We start from the raw sequence: 13,802 nt of genomic DNA on the forward strand, positions 1-13,802 counted from the left end.
CGCAACCCGTCTGCCTTATTACCTTTCTTCACATCACCCTTAGATCTGGATCAGGACTGGTAGTCCGAACCGGAGACCGCGCCACTGGGGCCTCTGAGCCAGACAGAAAGAGCTTACTCTGTACTGGGGAAGGACGGGCGCTCTTTGGGGTGGGGGTGAAGAGGGTGGAAGGCACAGTTGCCAGTGAAGTACGGACTACTGATAAATATAGCTTGGCTATTCTAGGCAGGCTGCTCACGTACCGAGTGCATGCTATTTCGCAGAGTGTGTGCTGTCAACATCGCAAAGGCAAACTGAATAACTAGTACAAATAGATGGATATAACCTTTGTTTTGCATCCATAAAATACCATTATATGCATTTTGAATTCAGAAACGTAGCCAATCATCAACTGCCTAAAGCCAGTGTTATTGCTTACCTTTACAATATACATAAAATTGCTTCAATTAACAGAACACAACCTTTACTGGCTATGTAACATTTTACTGAATAATTGTAACTTCCAGACATTTTACAGGATGTACCGAATTCAAGTATAATTACAAAAGAAAGAACATATGCAGAGAAATATTTAAATGTTTACACCACACAAATCAAAATTACTTCCCCATACTAATATGAAGTAACCAAGACACAGAATGAAAAAGCTAACACACAAAAAAGCACATCGGGGGCGGGGGGAATACATTTGATTAAAAGGCTGCATGGAAAAACGTTTCAACTTTGAGATTGCCCTTCGAAAGTTCTACCACCAGTGAAAATCCTCACTGTTGACTTTCAGATTTAATACAATTTTGGCAATAGCCAAAAAGCTTTCCAAACGCTTTAGGCATTTTTCAAATGCTTCTTCTTACATAGTTCTTCAGCATCTTTAATTTGAAGAGAAACTTACAAAAACACCTTTATATTACATCGTTTATACAACATTGCATATTTTTTTTCTTCTGTCTTCAGATGTGAAGCAGCTGATCAGAACCTCAAAAGTTTTCAATACAGTCTAAATTTAGGTTACAAAAATCAAACATATCCTAGAGCGTGGAACTGTATTCCACTATTTTAACAGGCACCTTCTCCCCATAACAGCACTATGAACACTGAGAACCCAAAAATTTGACCAGGCTTACTGTTAGTGGAACACTTCTAAAAAGTAACCAAGACCTTTTATTTTCATTGGTGGCTTTGATTTACACGGAAAAAAGAAATTGTTCTCAGGAGCCTCATGTAATATAGGATAGAACAACCATTTCCTGCCTATCTACTATAATCTGTTATAGTATCTGTCTGTGGTATTTTAAGAACGTTCATCCTTTTCACATTACATTTTGAATGTTTTCTTTAACTCCTTTTCAGAATGTGATGATTTAACTAGAAATCTTATCCACAGATGTTTAAGCAACTTGAAAAATACGGACTAACATATTCACCAAAGATTACAGTCCATTGCAAGAATTATGTAGACCTTAGAACACCGCACCCATTTTTTTTTCCCCATAACAGCTTCAGTATGGTGCTCCAATCATCTTCTGGCTGAAAGCATCAATTCATTTTCTCTTTAATTCACTCCAGCTTCCGTTTCCACCATTAAAATTACTCACCCTCCACTCACCAAATACGTACCTCACCAACAAAGCTCCAGACTGAGACTACATCATCACCCTTAGCAGTAAGACTAAGTTTTCAGAGGGCAAATAGGTTTATACCTGCAAGACTGAATACCATATTAGGAAACAGTTAAATGGAGGCAATACAGGAAAAAAAAAAGATGAGTTTTTGCTGGGGGTGGGAGGGAGGAATCACCCAACTATCTGACTACTGCTAAAAGAAAGAGAATGCCATACTACGTAGTTTTATGCATTCTAATAAAATATAATTTCTTACTGTTCTTTTCCCCTCCAACCATCATTTCTTATTTCTGGCCACATTTTTTAGATTGTGTTCATCTCTTCCTATTCTCAAGTGCTCGACACCTTAGTTTTTTTCCTTCCTTGTATTCTTTTCTCTTTACCACACACTTTGTTATAGTTTCTTTTCTTTTGCTTCAGCAAAGCCTGATTGACTGCAGTTTCTATAGTCCATACAACCACTTAGGGCTCCTGGCACATTTTATTTTCCTCAAAGGACATGCATTTCAAAAATCTGACTATTGTGCTTTAAAGCTTGGATTCCTCTTTCTTTTCACGTGTACTAAAGATATAGTCTATTTTTGATCTTAATTATTTGTGTCTCACTAAGAAGAAAGGAAAAACTACTTATTTAAGCTATGCAACCCCTCTACAAAAAAAAAATTTTGGTACACCTCGACTTCTCATTTACATTAAGTAGGTAAACTGCAAAAGAGATGTTAGTTGTACTCTCTATTCAGAGCTAACAATAAGAATAGAAGCAGTCAATATTAATCAATTGGTCTATTCTACCACGACAAAATGCCTTAAGAACATATGACCATAAAATGAAATACTTTTCTTTCAAATCTTAAACAATATGCTTTTGTGGATTCTTTTGTAAGAAATACATGTAAATCAACTTTAAAAAAAAGGATTACTTAATTGAGAATTTTCAAAAATTGCCACACTTTCAATACACAAAAGCCTAAAAACTCTTTACAGGAAGCCTGTATTCGATGCGCTCATCATTAGTAGAGGTACTTCCATAATGCATAATTTTTTTCCTTGTTACAGAAAAAAGATAAGTCAACTAAAATGATAACAAACAAGGAAAACAGAATTGCAATCAGTGTATTACCTGGACAAAACATAGCTAAAACTCTTCCCCGTACTCTCCCTTATCAAAGAAGGGCCAGTAAAAATCTCTCAATAAAAACTGAGTCTCCGGATAGAGCTGAAAAAACTGCACCTGCCAGAATCAGAAAACTCTGGTAGTTTTTAGCTAATATGATTTGTAGCTGTCAAAAAAATCAATCACTATTGTCACTGATCAATGAACAAGTAGTACAGTACCAAATCCAGAGACCAAGAGTAGCATCTAGCCCTGCTATTAAAAATGTAAGATGCTCATAATGGCTTCCTCCTCTAAAAGTAAGAGTTATTAAAAAAAAATAAAATCTGTGTGGGAATTCAAGGAAGGAGAAAAGCAGAGGCTAAAAAAAAAAAAACCAATCAAAAAAAACCCTTCAGCTTGAGTGTGAGTCACAGAGGATAACGGATGCAACTTGCCCTTAAAAAAAAATCTTCTCCTGTTCCCTGAGTCCTTGGTACTTCTAGCCCAGAACACACAGCAAACAGTCTCTGTAATACAGTAGTCCACTAAAGTATTTACTACTACAATATGCTTAATAAATGCTTTAGAAAGTAGAGGGGTAGAGGGGAACCACATCAAATACTGAATTCCACTGTGTATAAAGGAGACAATTTAGACCTGAAATTGATTCATGGAGGAAAGGTATCATTTCAGAATTTTATCTTTTATAGAAAAACAAATTCTACAGGAAAACACATATTAGCAGCATCCAGCCAACTTTGACTTAAAATAAATTAAGATCACTCGGTATATTGGAACACTAGGACAATTATTTCAAACATCCCAAGTTTTACAGAATTAGGAGACATTGTGCAACATGTAAGCAATCTTTCGCAAAGCAGAGGGCGGTAGTACTTTGAACACAATTTGAATAGAACCTGCAAGGCCAGTATACAAAAATAAATTACTTCCAAAGACCACACTTTAATTGAAAAAAATCCTAGAATATAACTTTGTTAGCTAAATCCTCGCTCCTTTTCCTTAAAATCCTTTTTCTTAAAGTTAATCTAAAAGAAACATTATGCAATCACATTTGTGATAAAGAAAAAGGTCTACTCTTCCACACTTTGTAAGTTTTCTTTAATTCTGAGGATTCTATCATGTAAATGTATTAGCTAAACATCTTCCCCAAAACCACCAAAATTAAAGTAAGTACTGGACCCACATCACCTGAAGTTTTAGATCATAAAGACAGTTAAGAAAAAAAAAACAGTAAAAACATCAAAACTTAAAAACAATCTGCAAATTATAATATATATTAAAATGTAACAGCTTGGAATTACTTTTCTTTTCCAACCTGACAAGCCTAATTAATTGATATTTTCATCCAACTGCAAGACATGTAAACTTAGAAGGTACTGCCAAAACCAGTCTGCCTGCCTTTTTCTGGTACATCACCATCCAGGTCATTTTTAAAAATGGAACCGGGTCCTCAAACTATGCAACTGTTATGTACCCAAAAATATTCAAGTTTTGGCTTCTTAAATTTAACATATTGTGACATGATAATCAATAACGTAACTGGGAGACAAGGATCTGAATTCTGTCTTGGAATACAAACAAAAGGCGTGTGGATGGGTATGCTTCTGACTCAGATAAGGAAATTAAGACCAGAATTCATACGAATTACATCTCTGATGAATAAGAAAACATTTTTATAGGCTTTTGGAACAGATGCCCTGTAAGAATATAAACTTATGCCTCCTCTTAAATAAAATATGGGAACACTTTGGTATTCATTTACTAACCTCTCAGTGAAATTTCTGCCCTGCAAAGTGCATACCAACACTACTCATTCATCAGTAACTCCAGCATACAAACCACTTAGATCACACTGGCTGTCTCCACTAACCTCCCCAGTAGGAAGATTTTCCCAGTTTTACTTCTCTTCAGGTTTTTAAGATTTCTGGAGTAACGGGTTTATTAAAGTGTTTATTCAAATTCAAAATCCATATAAATATTCTAGGAAGAAGGAAAGAGGTTATGCATTATCAGATTCCAGTGCTCTTCATGAATAAGACAGTGCATACTGAGATGAGATGAAGTTTACACGGAACGGTGAGGAGAAAGGTAAATGATTTATAGTGGTGCTAAAATATCCCTTATTTACTTGATACAGTACACTTTCAAATTACCTTTAAACTGCATTTCATATCATCAGGCTTAAATACACTAATTAGTTCTACAATAGGAGAAAACCAGATAAAGTAAGCCTTCTTTTGGATTAGCCATAGTAAGCTAACATGCTATAAAGAAGCCACCGGTGAAAAGAGATTATGGACAAGGGTACTGAAGAGACCCGTTCACCCACAATTACTGTATGTGAAGTCCCATCTGTAACTAAACTCTGGAATGTTTTTCTACTTAAAATGACCAGCATGCAAAGTGCTTTGCAGTTGTCAAAAGGCATGCTATTTTAAATTCTCATAATTCACTGGTAAGTGACACTTAGTATGAAAAAAACATTCTAAAAAGCTTTTAGTCAAATCTGGACATATTGGTCTCCACAGTTATCATTTGCTGCAATGCTTATAATTTAATCTTAAATGGATTTTTGAAGACCTGTGTTTCATATCAACATTTCTTCTTTCAGCAAGTCAGTCGTTACTCAGCAACTGAGTCACTAGGAGGGTCTTATTACCACCTCTCACCCATAAGCAATTCTCATTTTACTGAAATATGTTAAAGTGCATAAAGGATTTTCCTCCAAGTTATTTATATGCAATTATTTCACTTATATTTCAACTTGCATGATCAGTACTCACAGCCTTATTAATAAAGACTGGGTCTCAAAGAATCTGGTACAACTTGCGTGCCAATTGCAGAAAGCCTTGAGGCTGATTATATGCAGTGCTAGAATTGCACATTCCAAAGTTATAAACTCTAAGCACTTATCTCAGGATTGTTGAGGACCACGGATAGAATTTCTTTACTCTCCCAAACCAGCAAGGTCAATTCTTAAAAAACACAAAGTAAGCAGTTTAGAATTCAGGTAACAGATAATGTCTAGAGGTAAATAAATTAAAAATACAATGTATTCATTTTTTTAATTATAAATAGTTCTAATACATTTTTTACTATTGTAACTTCCAACTACATCTCTTACACCTTCTAGCAAAGACCTTATCTGGCAATACAGCCTCTTAAAAGTATAAAAAGCCAAAAATGCCAGGTAACTTTTAATAAGCACTACCATAAATATCTCCCAGATTACATCTGAAGATACTTACAAATAAGAGAACAAGTGTCAAAGTAGGGGAAAAAAGAACAAAATTTAAACAGAGGAAGGTCACTGAAATCTCTACACAGTCATTTCTTCACAGTAACTTAACATACTCTGGCTAACCACATACAGCTGACTCCACCGAGGAGAAAAACCTTATTTTTCTGAAGTGCGATTGGTAATCACAACAGTGGCAAAAAGCAGATTTCCAGGTCATGGTACTTGAGAGAAGGCCAGCGCCTGTTTGAAAGAATTTATCTCATAGAAAAGAAAAACTGTGAAACAATCACACAGTTGAAATATTACAATTAGTTTAAGGTTGGCAGGTTCCACTGGAACAAACTCTTCCTAGCTAATCTTAATATCTCCCAAGAACCTTTAATGATATCTTGAAAGAAACTAAAGAAGTGCAAACTGACTGCAAAGGGACACAAATGGAAAAACTAAATGTGTTGTATATTTCCAGGCAGCTATATTTGCCTAACTAAACCTCAAGTCTTAAGTTCTGAATTGCAGTAAATATACTCTGACAGACTCTCCTGTGGAATTTAAGTCAAGTAGCTTTTTAAAATTGATTTTGCCATGGAAATTTTTGTCTGCGAGTCTAGCGCTCTTCCAGAAACAGAAGCAGTGCTAACAATCCAGGAAGCCTACAGCAAAAGTAAGCAAGGTATGGTGCGGAGGTCACTGCAATTTCAGAAGCTCTTCAGCCCTTTACATGACTTCTTTCCAAAATGGTAGCAACTTGAAGATTTCTTCTGCCAAGTCTATAGTATCTCCAAATCCACATGACGAACATCAGGATTTCGTTGCTGAAATAAAATAAATTTAACACACACACATTGTTATTGAAAGTATTGAAACACATTTTGCACATGGATACAAATAATGTATTTCTGGTATGATGTTGGCAGCTGGATAACAAATCCCCTTTTCTAGTAACATAGGGACTATTTTAAAATGAGGAATAGCATCAACAAACATTGCCCATACTATAAGCAATTTTTTGAAGGCTAAGTCATCTTTTTATTTGACAAATACTTTTCAACATCACAGATAAATTAGTTCTTACACTTTATAAAGTATGAAGCAGCTCTCTTGATTTTAAGAAGGTAGGTAGTTTTTATATAAAACTGTCCAAATAAACATATATATCTCTCACTAAGAAAGTTTTAACAGATACTTTCCTGAACAATGGGTAAGATTGCTGAAATAATTTGTTCTATGCCATTGAAGCTATCTATAACGATTCAAAACACTGTTTCTATTAAGAAATATGCATTTTCTGATACTGTAGAAATATGTTATCATCATTACATGGATTGTGTAATCCATGACAGGTTTACTGAAAGTCACCAACTTCAAAGTCATCCAGCATGTGAATCTGACTAGCATATTCAGTAAAGCATATTCAACAGCAACACAACCACTGAAATCCCTGCCTATACCAAAAAACAGTATTCATGTTTATAAAATACTTAGTCATGATCCTACTCCTCAAAAACCATGAAGAACTGGATCTGCTGGCGCAATTAAACTCAAAAATAAGATTTTCATTTTTAAACAGCACCACTCTAGGGACAGAAACAAAAACTAGAATATTTATCAAATATAATAAGCAAGGGCAGACATGTTCTTGAGCAGTGTCTCCTGATGACTGCAAAAGGCAGTCATGACAGGACTGTATTTGTCTGGCAGTCAGTATGCTTATAGTTCTGTATTCATGCCAGAAAAGGTAAGATTAACAGCCACAATATAATTATAAAATTAAAAATGGAAACAATCCTTTGCCATCAACCAAAGGATATTTAAATCACAGAATGGAAAAAAAAAAAAGTAGTGATAAGAAAGCTATGACAGGCTTATAAAAGAAGTAAACACTGTACTGCTTCAATAAGAGCAAAAATGTTGAGTAAAGCCCTCAACACACTCAGATATATTTGATACAACACTAAGTACCAGATTTAAAAAAAAAAAAAAAAATTGAAATTTGCTGCTTTACAACCAAAACAGAATTCAACAGCCTGTAAATAACCTGGCATTCTGAGAATACAGTAACAAAGACACAATCAGGTCTCATTTCACGAAAATATTGTTCTACAGTGGTATAACATTGAACAAAATACATAACAAATGAATCAATGGCAAAGAAAGGGCTTGCTGCTGGTCAGAACTTAGTCAATGATACTACAGCAAGAAAATCTGCATTAGGACTATCAGCCTCTTCCCCTCTCCCATATTTACAATAAAATTCCCCAAAAGCAGATACAGCGATATTGTTTAAAATATATCACAGAATAAGCACTCTCTAATAAGCAGCTAAATTTTACCTTTAGGTCCTTCTCAAGTCTGTCTACTTCAGCTCCCAGTGTGTCAATGATATTCTCACCATGTTTAAGCATGAAGGCTTCTAATTCTTCAAGGGTTTTCACTTGTTGAATTTCCTAGGAAGAAATCAAATTTAAGAAGTTGAAATGAGGGAAAGAAAAGAAAGGAATAATACTACAGAGGGTCCTGACACATTTCACGTTGGGGAAAAAACACACCAAAAAACCCAAACACTTTTCAGCTTTTGCCATTTCCTTTCAAAACGTCATTTGTTCTTATGTCTCAAAGACAGAAGAGTAGCATCTGTTCAATGAAAACAGCTGGCTTACCATTCCACCTGCACTTGATATAAAACCTTCTTCTATGTTTAATGGATTTCCTCCTTTATTTTCCAAATACATTCAGAGAATTTCATTCAATTTTCTAGAAGTTTCTGGGATAGCCCTTGCTCACAGCAAGGCAGCGCAGGGTACCCCTGTGTATTCTTTCCTCATTGTCATACATCCTTGCTATTCCATTACACTGTTTACTCTGGGCATCACATTACCAACTCGTCTGAAAATCCACAAGGATTACTATGAATGCTGCTGTAAATACGGCTCCTCCATAATATCAAAAAACTCACAGACAGGGACTCAGACTAGGAGACCCATAGTGTACAAGACTGAAGGAATGAGGTTAAGGAAGACAGGATGCTATGCTCCTCCCTCCAAAAAAACACAGACATCAGAAGCACCAAAGCATGTATTACAGCATTATCATGAGCTTTCCTTAGAGGTTTCACACCAAGTTGGCCAGAAGCCATTTGCCCTGTAGTATCTCAGCCATAGTTTAGGCAAGACAGCTGCAGTATATTTAGGACAAATAGGTTATTGCTAACAGAGTCATTATTAAATAGCTAATTCTTCTTGTGTATACAACTACAATACAGCATCCATTTCTTCCCCCCCCATTACTCTAAAACTGAAGAGGAATACTGTAATTGAGTGAGCTTAAAAGATATCCCAACCACAATAACTATGATCATGGCAAGTCTAACAAGAAAAAGATACCAGATTAATCTGAATGACAGCATTTCAACAAATATTTCACAACTTTAGAAAGAGTAATGCTGATAGCAATGCTAGTTGAATGAGCTAGTTATTTGAAAAACTATAGATCAAAGGCAAGCACTACGTCCGCCCTTGACTGGGGGTGGCTGAGCCTGAAAGCAGCTATCCTTTAAAAATGGCTTTATAGCTGACACGAGGTTACTACATGAAACTACAGTGACCTGTGTAAGAAACAGTGGCCAACCTAGAAACAATCAGGAAGAACTTCCCCAACAATACTAGTTGAAGATCCAGCAAAGGTTGTATGCAATCGTCAAAGAGAACAGTGGGTAAAGAATAAAAGCTAACAAAGCCTTTGAAAAGTAGCATACTAAACAGCTGCAACAGCGAAGCAACTGAGACTTGGCAATATAAAACCAAGCAAACCTGCAGTGCCTCCGTTGTACAAAGCTGACAGCACTCCTCCTCCCAAAAGTGTATGAAATTGAAATTCAATACATGAACAGATCACTTATTGCACTATATATATAATATACATACATTCTTATTTTGACATTAAAGGGCGGTACTTTTTAAAAACTGGGACACTGACTAATGGTTTAAAAAATTGCAGTAAACTCAGATAACTTCTAAGTCATGTTTAACGGACAGACATAAAATGCAGACATCTGACATCGACATTTCATTTTGGAAGGGTAGCAAAGAAAGAAATCTTGTAGGTACACAAGCAAATGTATATACTCAAGTTACTGGTGAAAATGGGTAAGCAAGCAAAATGCTTTGCCCACTTAAAACTCTCCTTGTAATTTAGATAAGTTATTCTTTACTTCATACTTCATAGCTTTGCCATGTAGAATCCAACTGAAAGCAGTTTTGCGTTTCTATATTGAAGAGAGGGATTAAGAAAAGCTACTCTGAACGACAATAAAATCGAGACAGACACTTACTTAAGGGTGGCTAATTGTTAAACACTGTCAAAATGCTAAGTCATGTGATGCAAGCAATCCATATTCAAGCCTATTCTGAATAGCAGGATCTGTAAACCGTAACACTGCATCTTCAGCACCCAAGGCAAATGGCTCTTCCAAAACAGATGCTTGTTCTCAGGTGACAGGCTTCCAGTTTTAACTAGAGATCTTGTAATTCAATAAAAATTCATTGGAAGAACTACGTTCTGATCAAAATTATTTTGGACAATGTATTTTCTAACAAAAAATTGAATAAAAAATACTCTGCCCTCATCCTACCCAGGCCCTACTCAGCCCAGAAGCAGCTCTATTTCAGCAGCACATAATATGATTCCATGTACAGATATTTAACACATTAACACAAAGTAAAAACATCTGCAATCTTTCAAAATGAAGTAGTGGAATACATCTCACCTACTTGAAAATCTTGGTTTTAGACATACTTTAAATTGGAAAGTAAATATCACATACTGGAAGTTACAAAATCATTTTTTAAACGTACTTGTAGCAGCTGTTCAATGTCTTGTTTTTCCAGGTAAGAACGAGTAACAACCCGTCCATCAAAGTCTACTTCTGCCTTGAATCTCACTTTGCTCATTCCCATGTCTGTGGCTTTAACATCATGAATTGCTCTGAAACACATAATTTTTAAAGAAAAGTAGAACAACATAAAACAAACAACTAGCTAGTTTGACTTCTGATGTTAACAATATTGTCACAGTAAAATGATCCTGTAATTTTAAAAGGCCACTGCCTTTGACTAACATATCCTCATTTTGCCACCACACACTTCCATTAAATACTGATTTATATTTAACCGGTTATACCAATTCCACAGGTATCTGCTACACCATCACATCTATAAATGGCTCACTGCAATGAAAGACTACAAGAAGCATCTCAGATTTAGAACTAGACTAATAGTATTAAAAAAAAAAAAAAAAATCCCACAACAGAAAGTGAGAACTTCCCTATTCTAAGTTAAACTTTTAAATTCAACTATTTGCTACTGCACGAAAGTTTTTGTGCATATACGTATACATGACACTATTCAACAATCTTTAAGTACCCTAAATTCTGAAGTAAGGAATAATTATCTATTGTCACTTACTGAAAGCACACATTGCAATTACAGAAGTGGCCTTTCCTAGATAACTACAATTTGTAAAGGCATGACCTTTTGGAGAATTTTCTATTCAAAGTTACATCTGACATAAGAAAAAGTTAAGGATATCGTGTTTGGAACTCATTTTTGATCATACTGAATTATTATCATAACTGATCACAATACAGCTATTTGTAAATGCTGAAAATGTATATATATTTAGAGGTCCTAATAGATAACTAGGACATGAATGTTGCAATATGTTTATATTTTGATCCTTTGAAAAACTTCTGGTTTTCTATAGCATAGTTTTGTTCCAGTTTGTTAGATAAACTCCGCGATGTGTCAATATAGGTAATAAACAAGAAGCCCTCTGTTTTTCAGGGATAATAAGATATGAACCAAACTCAGGACCCAGACATATTGTGGTGCATTTCAACAGTGGAATAAACATTAAAAAATCATAAAATAAAATACTCTAGTTTTTTTCTAGTTAGATTAACACAAACTTAGTTTATCTTTAAAGCCAAGTAGATTTTAAAATCGCCACTGCAGAGTAAGTTTCCACATTTTTCCATCAGGCCAAAAAAAAAGCACAAACTAAAATATGGGACACAAATCACAGAAGTTTCAAATTTTTAAAATTCTTTCTTCTGACCTTTCCAAAGCAAAACAAGTATCTGAGGTCAACTATGAAATATTCCAAAGACTTTGGTTTTATTAACAGAAAAAAAGCAATCTTGAAAATTTTTTGAATTCTAACACAAAATTTAGATTCAGCAATAAAACTCACTTGATGGAAAGTACTAAACTTTTTTCCCCCTCCTTCATTTTACTAAGTTGTGCAATTTCACAGCATCTTTAAATTTAGCATGCTCTTTGTCTTAAGCAAATTTGCTCTTCCCAACTAGAAATGTTTCTTCTCTTCTGAATGTTTATAAATCAGAACTAACTTCACAGGCAGTGCAGGAAGAAAGCAGAAGGCATATATTTCAGAAGTAGCCTGCTAGAGTGAACAGCCAACAAAGAACAGGAGGCAGAAATTTAAGATAAACAGTCACAGGAAATGTTTATAGAATATTTCTTGTAATACTCGGGGTGGAGGAGGGGTAAGCACATTAAAAAAGAAATAGAACATGAACTAAATATAGAGGCACCAAAAAATACATCTTAGTAAACATTTAAGCAGATTAAAAGAACTATCAGCTTACTGGTAGCAATAAAGAATTTCCAGCTCCAATCAAATTTACACAGCTATTCTCTGGGAAGCTACCAAATCAAAACAGTATTAACTGGAGTAACCTAACCAGCATCAAACTACCTCCTCACACAAGAGGGTATTTAAGATAACGGATGTGGTTCAGTGAGGGTTGTTGAAGAGAATTTGAATCCATGTGATTCAAAAACATTGAAGATACATCAAGTGCCTATCAGAGCTAAGCAAGAAGATAACAAGAGATATTTGAGATTCTCATTAAAGCAGTAACGTGATAAAATTCAGTGGAACGATGCATATTCTGTAAATGTGAAGAGAAAAAAAAAAAATCTACTTTACTGCCTATAATCTGTCCAGGAAAGATAAGACAGTGAGTCAGGAGGAGAAAAATCACTAGCAATTTAAAAATACAAATGTGTATACTAAAACTTAAACTACAAAGCTTGCTTATGGAAGCTTCTGGATGGCTATAGACACCATCAATTCAAACTAGGGAAAAGAGCAAGTTTCACATTAAAGAAAAATTTATCAGAGGATGTCAAGTTATGGGTTTTAAGCCCTCAGTTGTAACACTTCCCCCCCCCCCCCCCCCCAAACCAGAATGACAAATTTTCCAGCACAACAGTAGCACAATTACCCAATAGCTGTTACAATGAAGTAAAAATTAAAGATGAAACTGTCACTAAGAATAGTTTATGCCTAGGGATCTGTGATTATATTCCATAAGAACAGAATCAGGACAGTCTGTACTACATCATCTATTTTATTTCACAGTTCTGAAAGCCTAATCTCCTACACTTCAGTTAAGCTGAACACAAGAAAGATTTAGGCACCAAAGGTGTGAGTGAGAGTTACGAATGGAATGTTTGTATAGAAAAAAAATAAAATAATTTTCCAGCTGAGAACTACTCTGACTGAAAGCCCATTCTGGATCACAAATGAAATAAGGGCTACAACTAGGAATTAACAAGCAAAATGAAAAGAAAGGGGAAATAAATAGCCATGAGCCTAAAAAAGAAATTATGAAGTCCAGCAAACTGCTAGGAGAAGCATAAAAAAAGGCATTGTGTGTGATACAAACCAACATTTTTTAAGTATAGCAAAACCAAAAAATAACCTGGAAACAAGCTACTAGATGGAAATGGTAAAATTG

General features: G+C 35.1%; 1 protein-coding gene across 2 annotated transcripts in view; it reads right to left on the reverse strand.

The window, feature by feature from the left end:
• Nucleotides 1-391: 391 nt before the first annotated feature.
• The window catches only part of SLC30A9 (solute carrier family 30 member 9), a 40,494-nt gene continuing 27,083 nt past the window's right edge, over nt 392-13,802 (reverse strand). Inside the window, exons 16-18 of one of the 2 annotated variants that reach the window (XM_082316127.1) lie at nt 10,831-10,960; nt 8,311-8,424; nt 394-6,792 (exon numbers count right to left, since the gene is read on the reverse strand). In XM_082316127.1, the coding sequence (XP_082172253.1) occupies nt 6,748-6,792; nt 8,311-8,424; nt 10,831-10,960 (289 nt within the window). In that variant the 3' untranslated portion in view covers nt 394-6,747. Of the gene's footprint in view, nt 6,793-8,310; nt 8,425-10,830; nt 10,961-13,802 lie in introns of both variants that reach the window. The other variant, XR_014228639.1, reaches the window with a different exon arrangement.

The sequence above is a fragment of the Platalea leucorodia genome (genome assembly GCF_965183815.1).
Source record: "Platalea leucorodia genome assembly, chromosome: 6".
In the NCBI taxonomy this organism is placed as follows: Eukaryota; Metazoa; Chordata; class Aves; order Pelecaniformes; family Threskiornithidae; genus Platalea; species Platalea leucorodia.